The sequence below is a fragment of the Maylandia zebra genome, linkage group LG18 (assembly GCF_041146795.1).
Source record: "Maylandia zebra isolate NMK-2024a linkage group LG18, Mzebra_GT3a, whole genome shotgun sequence".
NCBI lineage: Eukaryota > Metazoa > Chordata > Actinopteri > Cichliformes > Cichlidae > Maylandia > Maylandia zebra.
Window position 1 is genome coordinate 21,143,973 of NC_135184.1, and position 23,664 is coordinate 21,167,636.

At 42.9% G+C, this 23,664-nt stretch overlaps 2 protein-coding genes across 5 annotated transcripts in view; both read left to right on the forward strand.

Moving 5' to 3' along the window:
• Positions 1-1,840: 1,840 nt before the first annotated feature.
• On the forward strand, positions 1,841-5,539 carry ticam1 (TIR domain containing adaptor molecule 1). Its single transcript, XM_004542558.3, has 2 exons — positions 1,841-1,972; positions 2,428-5,539. Exon 2 carries the CDS (start codon positions 2,559-2,561, stop codon positions 4,209-4,211), a length of 1,653 nt encoding a protein of 550 aa, XP_004542615.2. The 5' UTR covers positions 1,841-1,972; positions 2,428-2,558; the 3' UTR covers positions 4,212-5,539.
• A 1,193-nt stretch (positions 5,540-6,732) lies between these two features.
• The window catches only part of camsap2b (calmodulin regulated spectrin-associated protein family, member 2b), a 34,756-nt gene continuing 17,824 nt past the window's right edge, over positions 6,733-23,664 (forward strand). For all 4 annotated transcript variants that reach the window (XM_004542556.3, XM_004542557.3, XM_012916850.3 and 1 more), the window contains exons 1-3: positions 6,733-7,439; positions 11,982-12,241; positions 19,280-19,459. In XM_004542556.3, the coding sequence (XP_004542613.3) occupies positions 7,301-7,439; positions 11,982-12,241; positions 19,280-19,459 (579 nt within the window). In that variant the 5' untranslated portion in view covers positions 6,733-7,300. The remainder of the gene's footprint in view (positions 7,440-11,981; positions 12,242-19,279; positions 19,460-23,664) is intronic.

Consider the following 23,664-nt stretch of genomic DNA (forward strand, 5'->3'; position numbering starts at 1 on the left):
AGTCTGACGGATTGACATTAGTCAACTAAACCACTTTCTGATGCTGTATTTGCATCACGGTACACACAATACGCGGGTTGCTTAAATATTTATCTGCTCTCCTTCATGTTTAAGTAAGAACTTTGGGGCATTTTCTTTATAAAGCTCCACCTCCCCTGTCTGCTGGTGTTACACTATATTCTGTGTGACCTGTCAGTTTATGTAGCCTGATTAAAACTTTAAAATGGCTCAGTTTTGATTCTAAACATGATTCAGAATCAGGAAAATGTTACAGAAACCATCTTGTGTTGCATAATCAATACAATTGAGTCTCACTGATTCTTTTGTCATTTATTAGTATCTTTGGGCTTTTTCATGTAGACATGTTCAAGACAACCTTGTAAAGTTCAAAGTGAGCATCAGAATGAGGCAGAGATGTGATTTGCGTGACTTTGACAGTAGCATGGATATTGGTACTAGATTGGCTGCTGTGAGTATTTCTGAAATCACTGATGTAATGAGACTGTCCCGCACAACCATCTCTATGGTTTGCAGAGAATGGTCCAAACAAGAGAAGATATCCAGTGAAATTCTTTGTGTGAAAATGTCTTGTTGATGGCAAAGATCACAGGAGAAAGGAAAAACTATTTTAAGCTGAGAGGAAAGCAACAGGAACGCAAATTTGTTAGAGCCAAGCTATGCAGATGAACACACAACAGGTGAAATCTTGAAGCAGACTGGGCCACAGCAGCAGAAGACCACACTGAGAACAGGAAACTGAGGTCACGCTTCACATGGGCTCAGCAAAGTTGGACACTAGAAAACTGGAAAACCATTTCCTGGTCTGATGGGTCTCGACTTCAACATTTAGATGGTAGGTTCTGAACTTGCTGTAAACAACACGAAAACATGGATCCATCCTGTCTTGATTAATGTGGTGACGGTGTAATGGTGTGGGAGCATCTTTTAAACACCACAGTCTGACTGTTCTTGCTAACCATGTCCATCCTTTTATGACTGCAGTGTACCCATTTTCCGATGGCTTCTTCTCAAACTGGTTTCAGCGAGTTCACTGTACTCAAAAGGCCTCCACAGTAACCACACTTCAGTCCTGCGGTGGATCTCTGAGGACTATTTCGAGGACATTGTTGAACCTGTATCATGAAGAATAAAGGTTGTTCTTAAGGCAAAAGAGGGCCCAACCCAATACTAGCAAGGTGTACCTAATAAAGTGGCCAGTGAGTGTAGATTAAATGTATCATTCATATGGTTTCTTGATTTTGGTTTTCTTGGCTTGCTGTCAGTTACAGAGGAGGGTGTGTGTGTGTGTGTGTGTGTGTGTGTGTCTTATTCCATAAAGAAACTGAAATTCCAGCCTTGAGATATTTAAGGAAGGCATAAAAACCACACTTCCTATAGAGTCACATTAATCCTTCAGAAATGGTTACGTGCAGTAAACATATCACATACCGCTCTCTGCACTCAGAACAGAGAGGCTCTGTGTCTGCGCTGCATTGAAGGACTTGATCTTGGTTTTCAGTGTGCCTGGTGTGACCCCACCCCTGGTAAATACAGGGTTGGAGGTTTCCTCTGAGGATAAAAATACACTTGCCTCTCAGCCGAGAGGGGAAAATGCCAGAATTCCTCCTCTCTTGTACGCCCATTGTGCTCAAGACTTCCACACTTCCCCGCAAGAAGAGATCTTTTTTTCTTTGTCTTCTTGGCAGATGCAAACTATATGAAAAAGTTACCATACTATATGAAAATACATGTTAAAGTGTTAAATGTTTACATTATAAATAGAGTCTCTTAAGGACGGTACAGCTCTGTAATATGGAGAACCCACGGGAGAGCTGTAGTCTCAGTTGGAATTGAGGCTTCTTCCTGCTTCAGTCTTTTGTCCCTCTTGAGCTCCTGTACTTCGCAAGCTGTGACATCATCAGTATGTCCTCCAAAATTACTTCAGGCTGGCAGAGGCCTACAACTTCAGCAGGTACGTTCACTGGAAAAGTTTAGTGTAGAAGTTTGAGGAGACTTATTGAGGCTAGGGTTATTCTGAGGAATCATCGGTCTCTCAGAGCCTTGTTTTTGGATTTTAAGATAAAAAAGTTTCTATCTGAAAACTTAACTGAAGCAGAAAAGCACTCTTTGGGACTTCCTTATTCTGAGCTAGAAACACACACATAGCTCAGTCATAGCTTTTGGAACATGATGCTGGTCCTGATTTCCGTTGTTTTAGTCCAAAATGATCAGATGAAAGTTTATTTTACCTCTACAGAACATAATCCAAAGAGGAATAATGAAAGATCACAAGAGGGAGACAAAATGCTAAGCTTGATGTATTAAAATTCATTGAAGTTACTTTTTGAATACAGTTGAAGCACATCATGTTGTGACCACGTGTTAGCTCTGTGATTTCTGACACGTTTTCTTTTTTTATGCCTAAAGAAAGAGGAACATACAGGAAACGGCACTTCTTCAGCAACTCAAGTCCCTGAAGAACTGAGAATGGTTATGCTCGACAGTCACATGTGATCCCATCGACTTTGTTACACGCTGGCTCACAGGTGAAGTTGAAAATGAGTCTCGAGAGCCGAGCCAACCATGGGACAGGACTGAGGGATGTCTTTGACCTTCTTGTTAAGACACCTTCAGAACGACTCCTTAGTCTGACATTCCAGTTGGGTGACTCTCCTGAAGATAAAATCATACACGCCTTGTGTCTCATCGTCCTCCACAAGGAGGTGGAAGCTCTCGACAAACTCCAGATGTTGACGGACAGCTCCCTCGCTAAGCATGTGGCCGAGAAGTGTCAGATGAGAGGAGGCAATTTGGAAGATTTTGGATCTCATTGCGGTCTTTTTGAAGCCTTAACGGGAGAATCGTTGGCAGAGCTGGCTCATGTTTTTAAAGTTTTGACAGAGCAGAGGCTGTGTGATCCACTGCTGAGAAATCTGGCATACAAGCGTGCTCTTTCTAGTGACTGCGTAAAAACAAGAAATGGTAATGACCTGGAACTATACAACTATGAATTCCTGGAGGAAGCTAAAAATGTCTGTGGGCCTGAGTGTGCAGAGTGGATGTCCCCCTCCAGTGATCAGAAGGCAGAGCCTGACTCCAATCTTCTCAGTAGTGTGGAAAAATCTCAGGTTTCATCAGCTTCATCTCTTCCCAGCCCCCTCAGTGCAAATCTCCCCTCAATGCCCTCTTACCCTACTCATCTGGAGATAAGTATGCCCTCAACAATCTTGTTTCAAGCACACGGAACCTCTCCAGGGAACCCAGGAAACCCCAAATCGAATCCTCCCGTCCTCAGCGTTAAAGAAAACAGAGCACAAAATGTGACCGAGCCACCTCAGTCATCTGAAGCTCAGCCTAAGACCACTGGATCTCCTCCATTTGACCCAAAACAAGACTCAAGTAAGTATGGCGCAGCAGCAGCAGCATCACTAGTGAGCAATGAGAGTGACACGAAATCAGACAATCAAACAAAAACGCCAAGTCCTAAACTACCGAAGACGAGTGTTCCTGGAGAAATACATGAAAGCAAAGCTGTGGAAGAAGAGGAAGAAGAAATGTTTTATGCATTTGTTATCTTGCATGCACCGGAAGATTCAGATATGGCCGAAAGCATAAAGGAGAAAATAGAAGCAGTCATTGGTGGTGAATTTGAAGGTGCGACTTTCTCTGACTTTTCCATTGCCGGAAAGACCACTATAAAGAGCATGGAGGACGCCATCAACAACTCAGCCTTCACCCTGCTGCTGCTTACCCGCAACTTCAACACTTGCATGCTGGATCTAAAGGCGAACGCTGCCCTCGTCAACTCTATAAACAAGGCACATAAATACAACACTGTGATCCCTCTGCTGCCACGAGAGAACTGCATGCCCAAACAGGATATGCCTATGGTGCTGCAGGGAGTGAATCCACTTGAAGAGAGAAAGAACTTTGAGAAAAAGATCCAAAAGTCATTGTTGCCTGCAAAAATTAAAAAACAGAGATGGATCTGGAAACAGGAGAAAGCTCAGAAACAGACAACGAAGCATTTAAATAAAATAAGCAATCTGACAATCTCAGTAGAACCAAACCTTCGACCAGGGCCCCCGACGGCTGCGTGGCACCCACAGCCAAACATTCATATTGAAAATGCTAACTACATTATGATTGGTAACGACTCTCGAATGAATGTGGATTTGGGTGGAAATGCAAACAGGGAGGATTCCAATTAAACAAAGGGGGAGCAGTGAAGCTGGACATTTTATGGCACGTGTGGCATCAGTTTATATGCTGAGAATGAAAGAAGTATTCATGTTTTTCCTGAACACTAAAGTGTTAAAGCTGTAACGACCACTATGAGGAATTTATTTGCTGTAGTTTACGTCAGTGCAATCAAACCTGTCAGCGAAAGAAATCCCAATAGAGCAGCAAAAGAGCCATTAAGTACATGAAAACAGTGTAGTAGTGATAAAGTATGCTGAACAGAGCAAGGGCCATTTTATGGTATAATTGGCATAGGAGTGCCATCTACTGACTAATAAGAGAGGCTTCCTTTTTAACCTCTTCAGCTGTATGAGCTCTTTGCAGACACTAGGGTGCAGCACTCTTACACACTTCTCATCCATTCCCATGACTGCAGTCATCTTGCATAGTCACTGTCCAAAAAGTAATTTTAATATAATTTCCATATTCATCTCAAGTGCTGATTTGAGTATGGCCAAATGTAATCAGTTCAATTCAATTCAGTTTTACTTATATAGCGCCAAAACACAACAACAGCCGCCTCGAGGTGCTTTATACAGTAAGGTAAAGACCCTACAATAACAGAGAGAAAACCCCAACAATCAGACGACCCCCTCTGAGGAAGTACTTGGTGACTGCAAGAAGAAAAAGCAGAACCAGGCTCAGGGAAGGGCAGCCACCTGCAGGACTGGTTGGTGGGGAGGGGAGGAAATTGCTGTGTAAACTTTGGAACAGATGTGTAACATTTGGATGATGATTAAGTTGAAATGAAGGGGAAAAATGCAACAAGAAGCAACTTGTTGACAAACGGTGATTGGTTGGAAAGATGATTTTAAAGAACTTGCTGATCGGGTCATATTCATGTCAAAACAAACTACCAGGGAAAACTTTTAAAACCTTTCAAAAGAAACGTACATTTCCAGATGTCTTTTTAGTTCTGCTGATTCTTCTTCTTCTTCTTCTTCTTCTTTTTTTTTTTATAGATTTACTGTTAGTGTCATTGATATTTCATTTAAGTTCTCCTTGTGTGTCACATTTTCTGATGTAATATCAAACGGTTTACTGATGGTGATGATGATGATGTCTTTGTCAAACACATTTGTGCTTTATTTCATGGTACTTTTGTCTTCTGTGACTGATCCTCAGTCTCAGTTGCTAAGAAAGCATCTCAAGTTGTTATGACCTGAACTTCTGTCATGTAAGAATTTTAGTCCGTAAGCTTTGAACTACTTGACATACTTCAGAAGGTTATGAGAAACATTTGCTTTTTGCACTTTATTGTGATATAAATTTATTTTAAATAAATTGAAGATAATGATAGTTCTCACATCATTTCCACACAGTCAAAGTCAAAATGTTGATTATTAGCATGTGAGTTGTGTCGCATCACGTATATTCACCGGGCACTGAAATCTAATGCAGCATTTCTGCTATTAATTCTATTTATATGTTCTCTATTTTCAGTTTTCAAACAAAATGTTGAAAAGCTGATAATTCTTCTTGGCGTTTATTATGAGGCAGCAGACGTTGGTGGTGGTGTACTGGGACTGTCTTCTTTCTTCTGTACAATATTGTCAAAGTTATGAGCATCCTGTCTCAGAGTGATGCTGAAAAACCCACATTTCCTCCAGGCTGGATTATTGTAATTTCTTATTACTGTGAGGTCCCAACAACAATCATCCAGCTGGTTTCAAATGTAAGTAAGAGTGCTGACAGAAACTAGAAAGAGAGATCGTATGCTTTTCATGTTAGGATCTCTTTATCTGCCTTTGTAATATCCAGAGGTAGCTTTGAAGTCCCTTTCCTCACACACAGAGTCCTGAATGGTCTGAAGGTCACATATCTTAAAGATGCCATTCTATCACGTAAGTCTAATAGAGCACTTTGCTTTCAGACTGTGGGCTTACCTGTGGTTCCTCGAGTTTCTAAAAGTAGAATGGGAGGCAAAGACTTAAGCTTTCAGGCTGCCATGGAATCAGCTCCCAGTTTGGACCTGAGGCTCTGTATGTTGCCTGAGAATACTTGGGTATGTGGACTGGAGAAGCAACAGATCAATCCACTGACCTTTCAATTGTTAGATGACCCAATCTACCCACTGAGCCAACTGAGAAGAAGCCCAGAGCCTTCTTCTGATTATAAATTTTCTTCCACATCACATTGTCAGGTTTCTGTGTACATTTTGTAAGGATGCCAACAGTATGTAACATGATACTATGTCTGTAGCGACAGACGGTCGTACTATAACATCACACTGTGGGAGACTCTGTGCGCACCACTGATTGAATATTTTAAGCACATTTTTGAGGTGGGATGCTACTAATTCTGTCCTCATCTCCTAACACTTCAGTGAACTGCGGATCGCCTCACAGCATTAGGAGAACATGTTGAACTAGCTGGAAGTGTATTTCTCCTTGGAAACAACATCTGGGATTTAGTTAACTCCACCTTGGTTTATATTACACTGTGGCGACTCCTGTCAGGACTGAGCAGACTGGGTGGGTGGATCGCGCGTGCGCAGTGCGCTCCATCCTCCGATCAGTGCGGCAGGAAAAGCGCAGGGGAGACGCCGCCGAGATACAGAGGGTGAGAAAACAGTTAGGAAAGGGGAAAAAAGAAGAAGAAGGAGAGCGGCATGAACACCAACAGCCAACTCGGTGTGACCGGGGAAGTGCCCCGTGGTGCCGGGCTCTAGCGCTCCTCCCGTGCCACACAGCTGCTCCGTTATGTCGGGAGACCGGAGGATAGTAATGTCAGGGAATGGAGGAAATCTTCAGAAATCCTGCCACTAAACTGCGCCGTGCTGCCAGGGTTTAAGGCTATCACGGAAACGTAACGCTGAGGATGGAGCTCATATGAACCGAGGGGCGCCGTTTCATTTCCAGCTCGTCGTGCTCTCAGAAACCAGGCCAAAGTTGTTGGGTTTTTTTTCCCCCTTTGATTCTTTTCGGTTTTTTTGGGAGAAGGAAATTTTGGTGCATTGAATTCCTCTGGACGGGATGTTATCCGCAGTCAGGAGGAACTCCTGCAGACTGAGCCTCCAGCAGCAGCAGTAAAGCAGCGGGTCCCTCACAGTGAAACAATGGGAGATGCGGCAGATGACAGAGGGATGAGACGGACCTTCATCGTCCCTGCCATCAAGAGCTTCGATCACTACGACTTCACCAGGGCCAAGATATCATGCAGTCTGACGTGGCTGGTGGCCAAGGCTTTCGGCTCGGGTAGGTGGTGCCTCGCTCCTCCTTTCCCTTTTTTTTAAATTTATTTTTTGGATGAGAATAGTGGAAAACGCTGTTAAGATAATTATCTAACGTGTAATAATAAGGCCTGCTGTCGTGTCGGACCAGAGGGTGTGCAAGTGAGACTGTTTTGTAAACAGCATCCTGTAATCAGACTCTCACTGTGACAGACAAACACAATTAAACCTCGTTATTAGGGCAAGAAATCTTCCCATTATTTCCCATTCAAAGTCCTATTTAACCGCACACTAACCTGGAGTCTATATGAAGGCTTAAACTAGCTGGAGCCCATAATAATGTCTCTCCTGGTTACATTAGGCTGGGTTTCTAAAGTCAGTCCATATGTCATATCAGCCTCACTGTATCCCTCCACTATTGGTTCAGGATTATTGGTTTAACCTTTTGCCGACCTGCTGCTAATTATTCCCAATAGCAGAAGTCAGGTTGGACAGATCGGATCAGCTTCTGCTCATAACTTCAGTTTAGGACTGTAACTTGTTGGTATATTAAGAGAATAATAGTTTGGTCTTAAAAGAAAAAAAAAAAATCAAAATACTCCCCGGAAGAATGGATTATAAATAAAATGCACACGTGCATTTATTCACATGCATAAAATATGATCATTGAAGTAATCAGTGGGCTGAACCAAGCACAGACTCTTCTGCTTTGGCTAATTGTGTTTTTAATCATGGCAAACTTGCTTTTCTCTACATCAGGCCATCTGATAAATGTTGACCAATGATTATTAAACCCAAAGTTTGTGCCGAAACTTTAATTTTATCATTACATAAAGTGAAGAAAAATGGCAAAGAACCCATAAACACATGAGTTTCATCACATTTACTTAGTGGAAAAAACATTTAAATGATTACAATGAAGTTTTTTCATATCTCCTCCTGAAATGATTCTGTGTGTCTAACAGCTGCTTAGAGCTCACAGGTTCCAGGCAGCCCAGTGTTAGCTGTAGCTTCTTCTGTCATGGTGGTGTTTTCATGTGGATCTCTGTCTGTATATGTGACAGCATGTGTGTGTACCTCAGCGTTAGCCTGTCTCTTGTACTCTGTGAAACATCTCGGCCTCATAAAGACGGAGCAATTCCAGCATCGTCTGAGCCCAGAGGTTCATCCAGCTGTTAATGAAGTCTTTCAACATCTGCGTGGACACTACACAGACAGACAATGAGGCAGACCTCATTGATCTTACAGCGTTTACCAATGTGAGCACTACGTTACTTTTCTTCAGCCTCAGGAGCAATGACATGGTGGAGAGACATGCAGGATAGTAGCGTGTGAGAAGGCCAAGCTTGGTTGTGCAGGACCCTGCGGCTGTTGCAGCATGCTGCTGCTGCCACTTTGGTGGGGTTTTTTTCTCCCTCCGTGCCTCCGGTGACACAGTTTCAGCTCCCAGCACCGGCGAGAACTGTGGCCCAATTCATAACCGGTCCTCAGAGTCCTGTTTGGCCTAGATAGGAAGCATGAGCTATGGCTTGAGTCCGGTGGTGCTCAGTGGGAACAGCTCTGTGCCCATCAGTTTAAAGTTTGTGCCCCAACTTCAGAGAAATGGATCTGCATGCCATATATGTGTCTAAATATATACAACCCTGAAAATCTATCCTTTTTAAAGCTGCGGACTGATATCACATGAGCTGAAAAGATCAGCAACAGAGTTTGTGATTAGTGTGTGTGTGTGAAATAAACAATAAACTTTTGAGAGCTCCACGTTGGCATCAGATGAACTTAAAACAACAAAGGTCGCCTGAGTTTTTCAGCAGCACGGCCACAGTGCTAACTATTAATAGAATAGAGTATTCAAGGATGTTCTGGATAACGAGAAGCACCGAGTTTGGTTCTCTAGGTGCTCGTGGTTGTTACTGGCCTTTAGTTGACCTTATTTTAGGTGCTCCCGTGTAAATGCGCTCCCCAGCTACTACATCAGAAACTTAATGATATCTGACGTGTAACGAGCGGAGTTGTTGAGACCATAGATATTAGACTTACATCTACCACATCGACAGGAACATAACGTGAGTGTTCTTGGTGCTCCATGTCTGGTAGCTTATGCATTCACCAACAGTTTTCAAACAAGATGTCAGTGTTGTTTTCACACAAATGACCAAAGAAGTCTTTAAAGGTTTAAAGGGACTACTAATAATCAAGATGAGCACTAAACTAGACCCAGTAAAACTAATATGTATTCTATTTAAACATAGAGCTCTAAGGCAGCAGATATAAACGCTGCTGAGCGGTAATCCCAGAGGTCTCCAGGGGAGCAGTCTTCTCCATGTGGACTTCCTGTGGCAGCTACTTCCTGTCTGTTTCCTCTTTGATGGCCAACACAAAGGAGAGAGTTTTTACTTGACCAGGCAAATTTTCATGAACTCTACAAAAGCGGGGCTCTTCGTCCTAGCCTGCTCTAGCTCCTTGTTTAATTGTTTTATTGACCTTTAAGTGTAAAAGGTCATGTGATTTCTTTAGGACTTTAAAGTGACACAGATCGTTGTCACAGCTCTTTGTGTGGAGTGCAGCTAAACAGTTCCAACAAAAGTGTAACTATCAGACACCAAAGTCGCAGCGATGTGAGCTCCTCTCTGCTAATCAACTTTATACTTCTTATAAAAACTCGACTGATTTTTGAACGCTGAGGCTGGATGCAGGAGGGCTTGTTATGGAGCCGTTTAACATCTGCCTGTTGCTTTAAATATCTCTTTTCATCACCCGCTGTCGAAGCACAGGGAGGCTTGTGCTAACCACAGCCACTGGAAAACTGCTGAGGTTTGATCACAAGCCTAATAAGAGTTTTTTTTCCCTGCACTGAGCTTTACATATTTGATTTTTTTTTAAAGTTGTTTGGTAAAGCTTTTTCTTCCACACGGTTTTTCTTGTTTCGAAGAGGAAAGCTGTACCTTTAAGATGGATTCCTTCAGTGTCCTTTGTTTTCCTCAGGGTGATTCAGACGCAGGCAGAGAGGAAATGACCCTACACACCAGGAATACACGCGTATTGAAGCACACAGTCTTTTAAAAGTGTGTCACACACATTCTTATACAGGCGTCTTGTCTGAAAGTCATGCCTGTGGGATGGAAGTTCATATGCGCAGTATGTATGTCATTCAGTGATAGATTAATGACTAGTTCAGCTGTGAGTCACAACCTGTGGTTAACAACAGCATAGTAGGATGAAAAGGATCCGGAGTGAGTGACTTCTAGAAGCTGTTTTGTGTGTGTGTCTGTTTCTGTTTGGCTATTTTCTTCAAATCAGATTTACAGGATGAGGTAACAGGATTAGAAGGTGCTTCATGCTTTGTAACACACACTTCCACCAACACTAACACAGGCTCTGAATTGGACATGCAGTAGACCTCCTGACATGTGTTGATTACATTCTGAAAGTTTGTGAGTGTCTGTGTGTTAGAGTGTAGCGAATTGTAGCAAAGACGGGAAAAGCAGAGCGTAAAATTCAGGTTTCATTTTTATTATCTGTTTGATTCTCTGTGTGATTGTTTCTTAGCATTGATGCCTTCGGGAGTGTTCAAATCCTTCGTGGCGTAGATTCAACAAGGTTAAAGGTGAAAGTTGGACAGAAACGTTCCTCAGATTTTGCTCCATGTTGACACAATAGCGTCACACAGTTGTTCGCTGCACATCCATGATGTGAATCTCCAGTTCCAGCACATTCTGAAGGCGCTCTGTTGGGCAGAGAACTGGTGACTGTGGAGGTCGTTTGAGTACAGTGAGGTCATTGTCGTGTTCAAGAAGCCAGTTTGAGATGATTTGAGTTTTGTTATCGTGCTGGAAACAGTCGTCAGACGATGGGTTCACTGTGGTCAAAAGAGGCGCATGCCTCGTTCAGGGTCTCTTAAATCAACTTTCTTCCCCATTCGGGTGCTCGGACCATGTCTGCATGGCTAAATGCATTGAGTTGCTGCCATTATTGCATATTTGTGTTAACGAGCAGTTGAACAGGTGTGCCTAATGAAGTAGCAGGTGAGTGTTTTTGTGGCCACAGTGTTGAGTTTGGCATGTTGTCCATCATCATCTTGTTTTTTGGGTTAGCAAGGCACATCCGTAGCCTGCATGGGTGCATCGCACAGAAGCAGAGCTACTAGGTATTCACTATTTAAAAAAAAACAAACCTGGAGCACAGACTTCCTGAATGGCCTGTTAGTAAAATGAACTACATGGGACGCTATAATTTGTGAAGCACTGACACAGAACAGAGAGAGCTGAGAGGTCCTGTTCAGTGAGCGTCATTAGCAGACAGCTAGTAGCTCCAGTCACCTGTTTCCAAGCCCACCTGTCTCTGTAGGTGGCTATGGTCTTAATTATATTAGCATAATATAATTTAAATGAGTAAGATCTGTGGAAATAAAAGGAAATAACCGTCCCGTGCAGCTTCATGAAGACCAAAACTGAATTTGATTTGTTTATTTCTGCTGTAAAAGTAGAATGGTCTCAAGTGGCCATATGAGGAACTGCAGGTGCGAACTTTGACCTGTCTCATTTTCTGTTTCTGTATTACCCCTCAGATGCAGTGCCAGAGGAGCTGGCTGAGCCTTTCTACAGGGACCAATACAACCAGGAGCACCTGAAGCCTCCGGTCGCCTGCCTGCTTCAGTCTGCAGAGCTCTACTGCCGGGCGGGAAGCCTGATCCTCCGCAGCGATGCTGTCAAACCGTTACTGGGACACAATGCTGTCATTCAGGCGCTGGCCCAGAAAGGCCTGTACGTCACAGACAAGGACAGACTGGTCACAGAGAGGGATCTGACCAGCACACCCATAAACATGGTGAGTGGAGATGTTTTTGGCAGAATGCCTGAATGAGTTCAGTGAAAAAGTAGGTGACACAGAAGGATTTCTCTGCCTCAATGAGCATTTATTCGTTAGATGTTTTTCATGAGCGTGGACAGCGACGTCTTTTGGATTTCAAAGCATGTGTGGATTCACATTTAAAATCCAAAGATCCCGGTATGGTATTATCCGTGTAGGCGTTATGTGTGAAATGTGTGATGACCAGTGTTGGTCAAGTTGCTTGAAAAAAGTAATCAATAACTAATTACTGATTACTTCCCCAAAAGTAATTAATTACTTAGTTACTTTTTAAAAACACGATTTACAACCTGAATAGGTGATAAAGCGATAGATCTTTCAGCCCAATTCTACTTTTTCTGCATAATCCATCATACAAAATGTAATCAAATGGAAAAGTCTCTTTTTAAAACTTGTTTTATTAGTTTTAATCTTTTAACTTCATGCATCAAGCAGAAATTAAATTATATGCAACATTCTCTGACTGGAAGAAATTTGTTTAATATTTAAACCTATTTTCTGCACATTCCAGCACATAAAATAAAATATTTTTTGTGTGTTTACACTCAGTCTTTCAAATAGATGCAAGTAAAACACAGCAGAAAATAAATAAAATAATAAAAGACTCAGTGGTCCTGTTGCTCTATTTTCACCTGTAAAGCAGGAGTAGGGTAGGCGGAGGTTTACCCTGGTGCAGAGTTTCCCTGTGAGTTTCCCATTACGTGGTAGCGCACTCGGTGCTTGCTCGGAAGTTTAGGGGTTTTTTTCGCTGTAAAAAGAAGTTTTCTTCCCACGCACAACGGACGCTAATGTTTTTGTCACTTTTTATGGAATCAAACTCAAAGTAAGGTCAGTACTTCCACGCTTTAAACGCTGCATGCTCATACTCTCTCCCGCACTCTATATATTATCCATTGCTGATCTGCACACAGCTGTTGTCACGAACGTCACACTCGCTTACATCACTGTCATGAGACATTCTCGCAAAAAATCACGGTTTTAGTAACGCAGTAACGCAGCGTTCCTACGGGAAAGTAACTGTAATCTAATTACCGTTTTTGCGATAGTAATCCCTTACTTTACTCGCTACTTGAAAAAAGTAATCAGATTACAGTAACGCGTTATAAGTAACAAATAAGGCGTTACTGCCCATCTCTGGTGACGACATCAATTAAATCTCTGCAAATGTACGCATGTGCTCACATGTATCATACTTTGTTTATAGTGACTGTTTACTCACATATTTTCACAAATCCTTTAGAAAATGTTCAAACAGCACAGAAACAGTGCCGGCGTTTCCCAGACCCCAATTTATTTTCAAATTGTTTGGTTTATCTGACAAAATTTCCAAAACTATTCACAACAGAGAAACCTGCAAACCCTCACTGCTCACTTTGAGGAAGTGGAAGCAGAAATGTGTGACTTTAAACATCATTTGAATCAATTAACCAGACAGCAGCTTTATTTGATTACACAGTTAGAAATAATTATACTGGCACTAATATGACCGTGGCTGTTACTGTGTGCTTTGCTGTGTGCCAACCTCATGTGGAATACGTATGAGTCGTACTGTTAAACCATCCTCACAGATCTGTCTTCTTGCAAGTAAAACAACGGCTAATGATGGGTTTCCTATAGCAAACTGTTCCTCACTGTTTAGCCACTGAATACAGCGCAAACTTGACTCAGGTCACCTCACTAAGAGATATTACACGTATAGTCGTGTGCTGTCAAAACTACATTCTGGACTGGATGGAAAACATTACAGTGTAGCGGCGTTACGTCATCGAATAAAAGCTCATTGTGAGGTTTGCGTAAAACATGTCAGAAAATGGTAAATTTAAATTAAAAAAAAAACGCCCTGAGGTGAGTGTAGTTGTCATTTGATGCTATATAACTGAAATTGAATTGAAATTGAAAAAACTACTTGGCTTACTAGCTAACCGATGTCGTCTAATTGGTTGTTGGTCCAATCAAAGCAATGGTGGAACAAAACAAAGATGATCAGTTTGCTGTCGTATAAAACAGTCAGACCAGATTTCTCTCTCTCTCAAATAAAAAAAGGCTTCATCTTTGCTTGAAATATAATTGAAACAGTTACAGTAACTATTGATAATTTCCGATTGATCTACAAATTGATTGTCTCATATAAAGCCGTAATAATGTTGTCACCTTTTACAAGCTGTGAGAGGAGCTCACAATAGTGTATTTTGCTTTAGTTCTGATAGGATGGTGAGTTGATGCCTGCAGATCTACACACACTGCTAACACATGCACGGCTGGAGCCCGGGCACTTCTGCTGACGCCAAAAGGTGTCTGCATTGCAGTGCACCGTTTCCTTCTCCTCCCTCCCTCTCTCTCTCCACCCCTCTCCATCCTTCTTCCACCTTCACTCTCTCGGCCTCTCTCAGCGTTTCTCGTCTTTCTCTGTCTTTGCGTCACGTTAACTCTACTTAATGCGTGAAATTAAGCCAGAAATGATTTTCTCCTGAATTTTGGTGCAGTTAGCACTTTTCATTAAGCCTGCCTGTGCCGCTGCATTTTTCTCAGGCTGTAGCTGAATTTTATTAGCCCTCATTTTCAGCTCCAAGAGGTAATTCAAAGTTACGCAGCCAATTGAATTTTCGTGTCTGTGTTTGGTTGTACTCTTTGCCTCCTTCAGCGCGTGAGTGAGGTTTTCTTGAAGGTTGCCGCAGCGCTAAATGACCCCATGTCCTTGCACACCTGTAGAAGTGCACATAAGGACCGGCGTGTGTCCACACGCCTCCGTCTTTGTGTGCTTCAGGTGATTTAGTGACAGTCGTTAAGTAAACAAATGGAGCCCATCGACTCTCTAACTCATCGACCTTCATTTGTCTGACGCGCCGGCAGGCTATTAGTTAATCTCTCTGGTCTTATTGTTACTCTGTGTCCTTGTGATTTCATTAGATTGCCTCTGCAAAGCAGAGGATCTGTATGTATTTATGGACTCAGCAGGATCATTTCGGTCACACTAGAGTTGAGGCTTTTCATTTTGGGTTATGGTATATCTGCAGAGAAAATGATGAGCTCATGGTTTTCTCAGTGCTGTGCTACAGAAGAATAACTCATGTCAGGAGAGGGAGGAGGAAGGGAGGGGAGCGTGGCAGTTTGTCAGAGACCGAATGGATATATAGAGAGAGCGAGAGGAAAAAGTGGGGGAGATGTAGTTTGGCGGCTGCCATTTGGTTGCTGTCCAGGAGGAAAAGCAGGAAAGTAGAGCAAGAAAAGAGGGGAAAGGGTGAGTGTGGGAAGAGCTTTGGAAAAGATGTGAAGGAGGTATTGCCTTTCTGGCGGTCATGAGGACACGTGTGTGCCAGAATATGTGTGGAAAAGGCCCCGTGTTAATATGGCCATCTGGAAAGACGGGAGAGGAGGAGGAGGGGGGGGGGGGAGGGGGGCATGACGGAGGAGGAGAGGAGCGGCATACGTGGGGAAGAGGGAGGGTTAGAGGAGAGGAGGGAGGAAGACGTGATGTGCACTACTGCAGCACTGTGGAGGGTGGGGCTCACACTGAGTCAAAGAACGTCTGGCGCACAAATTAGAGCTCCTTTAATTGCCCGTCTTCAAATTCACACCTCCGTGGAGCAGATGGAGTCAGATGTCCGGTGGCGTGTACAAGGCCTGCTTTATTTTCTCATTCCTCTTTGACTCGTCGCCCTCAGTGTTAAAACACTGAAACGAGAAAGTGACAAATGAGAGAGTGAGAGACGGAGCCTGAGCAGTAACTGATTTTTCTCTGCAGAGGGGCGTGTATCCCTCCATCAGCTCTCTGTTGAATAACGCAGAAAAATTTGGAGATTTTTGCAGATGTTTGCAAAAGAAAGACGGCTATCAGTCTCCACATCTGGGTAGAGGCAGGCGTGTAGGTGTAAAGTTGTGCAGTACAACCACTTGCGGGGCTCAGATGTCCCTGCACTTGTGATGTTTGTGGAGAATGACTTTTATTGTCTGTTTGCTTGGCTGTATTTTGTGCTTTACTATAAATGCCTTTGATCAGGGACACACGCACGCACACAGCTGTGGGAATGAATACCGATGAATTCCTGTTAGAAAATGTGCACGAGCGTACTGCAGCGCTTTACATGACAGGCGTCTGCCATCTCCACAGCCTTATAAGGCGTTTCTGTCACCGTGAGTGCTTTCTGTGCACAGACACGCACCACAAAGGTCTTTGTGGAGGCATAATAGATGGCACATGGCTCTTAAAATCTTGTTGTATTATCAACAGTAGCGTCTTTTTCCCCTGTGGATATCTGACCAGTCTGTAAATATGTAAGCAGCGACTGAAAACTGCCCGTCCTGCTCATCCTCATCTTTCAGGCTCACACTTTTATGTTCATCCCCATTACTCCAACATACATGCACATGGACATCGTGGACTATAATTTCTGCACAGGCTATTATTCTTGCAGCATTAGTGGGCACTCAGACAAAAAACCAGCCCTGCTTTAAAACAATGTTAAGTGGCTGTGTAGGTGCGAGCACATTGTGTCAGGTACTCTCTAGTGCACTTTGAGTACCGGAGCCATTCATTTGAATTGAATGTCAAACACTGCAGTGGGTTTTACTGGATACAACTCAGGATTTTACAAGTCTGGAAAGTTATCAGGGCAGCGCGCTACTATCTTTCATCGCTCAGGCTGCAGGGTAAACAGCAGAAATTGCCCTTCATCTAATCTGCCAGGAATGTGCCTGTGTGGACCTATGGTGGTACTGCTGTGTGTACTGTAAAGACTCTGAAAACCACTGGAGGGGTTAGCTGTTACAAAGCTAAAATATATAGAAGACAAAAAGTTGGGTCAAACGCACTGCACTGAGACTTAACTTTTTTTGTGTTTTTTGGACTTTTACGATTTTAGTTTTTTCTATTTTCTGGTGTTTTCTTAAGTTACAGTCCTCTCAGGGCCACCATACTTTTGCCATGGCGAGGCTTCCATCCGTCCATTTAACAGGTTACTGTCAGTAACTTTGTTTTACTTTGACCCACAAAGTCAGTGGAAAACAGAATTGTTTCCCATCCACGGTGGGAGGGACTTAATTAGCTTCTGTTTCTCTGCATAGACCACAGAGCTGCTTCAGTATGGGCAGTCTTACATTACCATAAAGAATAAAGAGAGCTACAGTAACTGTTGTCTGTCCTACCAGGTTACAGAGAGTTATGTGCCTTAACTAATGTTCTCCATAAAATATGACAAATAAAATGCTGGATGTCAGTGCTTTTTTTTTTTCCTGATATAAAAAAAAATGTCAGCTTAAAAACATCCTTATTTAAAAAATGAACATAAGTGATTTGTCACAATCATTTAAATTCATGTGGCTTCTCTGCTCAGAGCCCTGCACACACTCATGCACACACCTACCCAAGCCTCTAACCAATATTAAAGATTTAGTAGTTTTATGTAAATGACTTAAGAAAAGCTTCAATCACAGAAAAAGCTCAGCGAGTTTCATTTAAATCACGGTATTTCACTCTTTAGCTTCGCTCTAAGCTGCTTGGCGTCTCCCTCCGTTCGTCTGTCCAGCCGTCAGCCAGACGTCCTGCAGCACATCTGGAGGAGAATGCACACAATGTCAGACATCTGGCAATATCCTGAAGCTGCAAGAATTGAAAACAGTGTCTGTCTGCAGACGTTTTCATAAACAGCTCAATAAGTTTGGTAAGAATCATAAATTGGAGCTGTCCAAACAATCCTGGGCACCTGTGTAATGCGCTGCAGGTGAAACCAGCCACCATCCTCAGACGCACCAGCTTACACAACATATTTGTTTATATAAACAACTTAATAACTGATGTTTGTCAAGTCATGGTAAGAGTGAGAACCTGCTGCTTCTTCTGTTTTTCTGTTTGTTTGCATAGCTTCTGGTTTTGATGTGTTGGTTGGGGTTGGGATTCATATTAAATAATAAATTAACTAACTCAAGAACAGAGCTTACACTGGATAAGTATGAGCACTTGGTCTACATAACAGTATTTAATGTGTGCAACGTAAGCACAGCTAACTTGAGTAGCATTTACTCACATCAGGTACAGCTGATCAAAGCATCTCAGCACGTATTTCCATGAGGTCAGAGCTCATTTTACTCCTGCACCTCTCTGCATGTTTAGACTGGCAGGACGACATGCCGTGATGACTCGGAGCACCAGTGGAAGTGTAAACTCATAGCGCTGAAGCAGGAGTTTGTTTCTTTGGAAAAGACTTGGTCACACTGGCTGTTGCATGTGGCTCTGTGGTTATGAATAGAGGCCTGTGCTAGACACAGCGCCTCACTGCTTGTTTTTGTCAGTTTGAGTCACTTCGATCATGGAGCTCCAGATTTTAGATGGTTGTTTAGTTAGGCTGGACGCACAGAGCAATGCTGAGGGAAGCAGCAGGCAAATATGCTTACACACATACACACACACACACACACACACACACACACACACACACACACACACACACACACACACACACACACACATATATATACACAATGTTTTTGACTGTAGGGTGACAGGAAAGGGAAGGGGAGGTCTGTTGGTCTGACCGGCCTGGAATGGGACTAGGAAGGCTGGGATAATGTCAAGCTTTGTGTAGGTGTTGATGTTGCTTTTTTACAACCACTCAGATAAAGCCAATGACTCAAAATTGGACGAAATGTGCCTAATAGAAAAAAATAAGTATTTTTTTTCCAGCGTTTAACAGTGAAGCAGTTTTACATGGCTTAAGGCAAGACGGATGGTGATCAGAAGGCAGCTGAGCAGCTGGTCTGGTTGGACAGACTGTGTGAAAGTGAGGTGGATTTTTTAAAAAACAAATGTGCCATTTATATAAATTACTTTCATGGTTTGTTTTTTTCCCCACACTCTTTTTGGCAACTTTGCATGTAAAAATTCCCAGTTGTCAGTCTGTTGCTTTTGGGAAAACCTTTCAAAGAAAAAGATAAAATAAAAATTTCAAATCTGTAGCTGACTTTGCCTTTTTAACTTGATCTGGCTGCTGTGTGTCTGTGCAGAGTTCCCACCTGGCGCTCATAGACACCCTGATGATGGCGTACACCGTAGAGATGGTGAGCGTGGAGAGGGTGATGTCCTGCATCAACAGATACTCCACAGCCGAACCATCGAACGGCGACGGACGCATCCAGGAGCTGCCTTACGACACAGAGGATGCAGTCACCACCTGGATCAACAAGGTACTCGTATACACAAACACAGGGAGATGTTGTCTCCACGAGCTAAATTAAGCCTTAAGCCGTTTACCAAGGTGGCTTTTTATCGTTTCACTCTACTTACTTTGTTCTCTGGATTTAGTAGACACTCAAGCTCCTGGAAAGTGTGTCAGTTCTTAATTCCTCCACTGTTTGTAAGAAATCTAATATGTTTGCAAGAGGAGAAGATGGAAAAACTGGCACCGTGCACATGTGATAATGCCAGAGAGATTCCCAGTCTCTGTTAAAGCAGGATTAGGAAGAATAGTTGTACCTCAGTGGGGCTTTAAAGCCTGTAAAGCCCCACTGAGGTACGACTATTCTAACCTTGTAGACTGTATATAAAAGAGTGACAGAGCCAGCGTGATGGTGGTTAGTAAGTCCAGTTGTGAAGCCTCAATCTGAGCATTTTTCACTGATGTTTTGAAATCGGATGTGATAAGCAAATAAGCAAATGATGGATCATAGAGTAGCCATTTCTTTCTGCTTTGTTCTCCTCTTTCACTGCAATCGGGAGCATAATTTAGAAAACAAGCTTTGTTGTGTTCAGTGAGTCTTATAAGTAGCAGTTGTCACTATGAGCTCACCAGGAAAATATCTGCTGAAGTCACAGGGCGGATTTCTATAAAACCGAACTTCTTTCTTCAGTCAGAGGAGGCGCCACCTGCTGACCACCTAATGAATACAGGTTAAAAGAGCTTTCACATTGGCTTCAACTTTCAGATCTCCATCCATCTTCTACATACAGTCAGTATTTTTAACAACTTGATAGTAGTCTCACCTGTTTCAGCTAAACTACGACCGATACAGGTTTGTTTTTGTTTTTTTAAACCAATACTGATACTGATTTGGTGATATAAAAATCTAATATTCACAAATATTGCATGATGTTACTCTTCACTTCAGACATAAACATGAACAGATTTCCTAAAACTTGTTTGCACTCTGCCTAACTTTGCTGAGAAGTAGTGCCCTCTGGTGTACAAACTACGCAACAACAACACTCGTAACATCTGAAGGGTGTTTCTCCAGTCTTTACTTAATTTTTTTAAATTTTCATTCATAGGCTGTTCTTGCTGTCAGAAAGAGAGGCTGGGCTTGGATTACAAAGGTCAAACTGAAAACACAGAACGTCAGCCAGACTTTGTTTATTGATTGCAAATCAGCGTTAAAGTTCCCACAATTGGAAGCTGCAGTGGCTCAGGAGGTAGAGCATGTAATCTGCTAATCAGAAGGTTGGTGGATGGATCCCCGGCTCTTCCAGTCTACATCCCAAAGTGCCGTTGGGAAAGACACTGAACCCCAAATTGCTCCTGATCCATCAGAGTGTGATTGCGTGTGTGATACTTAGAAAGTGCTTAAGGCATAGAATAAAGGGCTGTATGTGTGAGTGTGAATGAAGCGGGTGGTAAAAGCACTTTGAATGCTCAGAAAAGAAAAGCACTAATAAGTACCACTCCATTTACCATGTGCAATCTCTCTTACTGTTTCTCTCAGCATTACAGTTTCAGGATGGTTCTGGCCTGTGGAGAGACAATCAAAGCTAATGGTAACATTAGCATTACAGCTGCAGGACGCACTAAAACAAAGATTTTCTCATTGTTGTGGAACATCACATATCAAAAGTCAATTTAATCTAACTGGTCTTCAGCTCTTCGAATGACTGCCAGACTGTTGAGTTTGGTTTTACATCCATGCACAAACCAGCATTTGTGCATGTGGCTGAGAGATTTTAGATCCTACAGTGTTAAACTTCAAATTACCAAAAAAAGAATAAATAAATTACACAGGCACGAGTGGGCTGTGCTGGGAGCATGGCTGTGTGTTAGCAGATTGCAAAAAATGACCTTATTAATACCCTTTTTATTTAATCTTTTTGGGGTGCCATGCAGAGGGTTCTCTGGCAAAGGGTAAAACTTAACTCTGGGGTCAATCCACCACCTGGATCCAGCTGAAAGCACTAACACGTACCCAACATGAACCCCGTTAACTCCAGCCAACTGTGTAAATTAGAAGGTTAAGCACATTCCTGGAGGGAAATTACACTCACAAAGCTTGTTCACTTAAAATTGTGTATTAAAGAGTGAGCCAACACTTTACGGTCCATCTCAACGAAAGGCCGACAAATAAGCACCAAAATAATAAGAAACATCCATAATTCAACAAAAAAACTACAGTTTCCAGGAATACAAACAACACAGTATTTCAGTTTGATGCAATTCAAATTAAACAACTAGGGAAGTTTTACTCTTTACCAGGGAACCTTCTGGCTAGCACCCCAAAAATATAAAACAAAAAGAAAGAAGGTAATTCTTAAGTATTTGGAGACTTTCACAGTATTTGCAGTGACTATTTATATTAAAAATCCATTCAAATTTACCTTCAAGATGACAGCAGTTTGATCTCTGTTATTGCAGCGCTTTTAAAGATTGCTTGGTCACATTAAGTGGTTTTTACTGTCCTTGATGAGTGTTTGAGGAGTAAGCTGAGTGTGAAACAGCCTCATCTCAAAGATGAATTCCTTTCTTTCTCCTTGAAATAATAAAACAAGCCTCAGTACAGAGTTCATCAAATGTAAGATCTTCTTATCATCAGCCATAATCCTTTCTGGAAGAACTCATGTGCTGTCTGCTTCAAGGCCAAAGACGGAAAGATGCACACTTTGCAGGATTTATTTACAGATACACACTTGGTAAAACATTGACGATTGTGTCTCTGCGTAGCCCCGAGGCGTGGCACGCAATGGCGGGGGGGAATGGCTGATGTGACCATGTGTATCCTCTGAAAACAATAAAAACAAACCTTTAAACCTGTGCTTGCATCAGAATTTAGCCGAGTTCTGTATATTGGTTCGATGGTATATTTATACACTGAACAAAAATATAAACGCAACACTTTTGTTTTTGCTCCCATTCCCCATGGGATGGACGTAGAGACCTAAAATTCATTCCAGATACACAATATAACCATCCCTCCCAAACAGTGGTCACAAATCAGTCCAAATGTGTGGTAGTGGGCACATCTGCTATATTGAGATAATCCATCCCACCTCACAGGTGTGCCACATCAGGATGCTGATCTGACATCATGAGTAGTGCACAGGTGTACCTCAGACTGCCCACAACAAAAGGCCACCCTGGAATGTGCAGTTTTGACTCACAGCAAAATGCCACAGATGCCACAAGCAATGAGGGAGCGTGCAATTGGCATGCTGACAGCAGGAATGTCAACCAGATCTGTCGCCCGTGCATTGAATGTTCATTTCTCAACCATAAGCCGTCTCCACAGGCGTTTCAGAGAATATGGCAGCACATCCAACCGGCCTCACAACCGCAGACCTCGTGTAACCACACCAGCCCAGGACCTCCACATCCAGCAGGTTCACCTCCAAGATCGTCTGAGACCAGCCACCCAGACAGCTGCTGGAACAATTGGTTTGCACAACCAAACAATTTCTGCACAAACTGTCAGAAACCGTCTCAGGGACGCTCAACTGCATGCCCGTCGTCCTCATCGGGGTCTTGACCTGACTCCAGCTCGTCGCCGTAACAGACTTGTGTGGGCAAATGCTCACATTCGATGGCGTCTGGCACGTTGGAGAGGTGTGCGCTTCACGGATGAATCATGGTTCACATTGTTCAGGGCAGATGGCAGCTGAGAATGTCCCAGTTCTTGCATGGCCAGCATACTCACCGGACATGTCACCCATTGAGCACGTTCGGGATGTGCTTGACCGGCGTATACGACAGCGTGTACCAGTTCCCACGAATATCCAACAACCTCGCACAGCCATTGAAGTGGAGTGGACCAACATTCCACAGGCCACAATTGACAATCTGATAGACTCCATGCGACGATGTGTTGCACTGCATGAGGCAAATGGTGGTCACACCAGATACTGACCGGTTCTGGGTCCCCAGACCCCCAATAGTGCAAAAAACTGCACATTCCAGGGTGGCCTTTTGTTGTGGGCAGTCTGAGGTACACCTGTGCACTACTCATGATGTCAGATCAGCATCCTGATGTGGCACACCTGTGAGGTGGGATGGATTATCTCAATATGGCAGATGTGCCCACTACCACACATTTGGACTGATTTGTGACCACTGTTTGGGAGGGATGGTTATATTGTGTATCTGGAATGAATTTTAGGTCTCTACGTCCATCCCATGGGGAATAGGAGCAAAAAC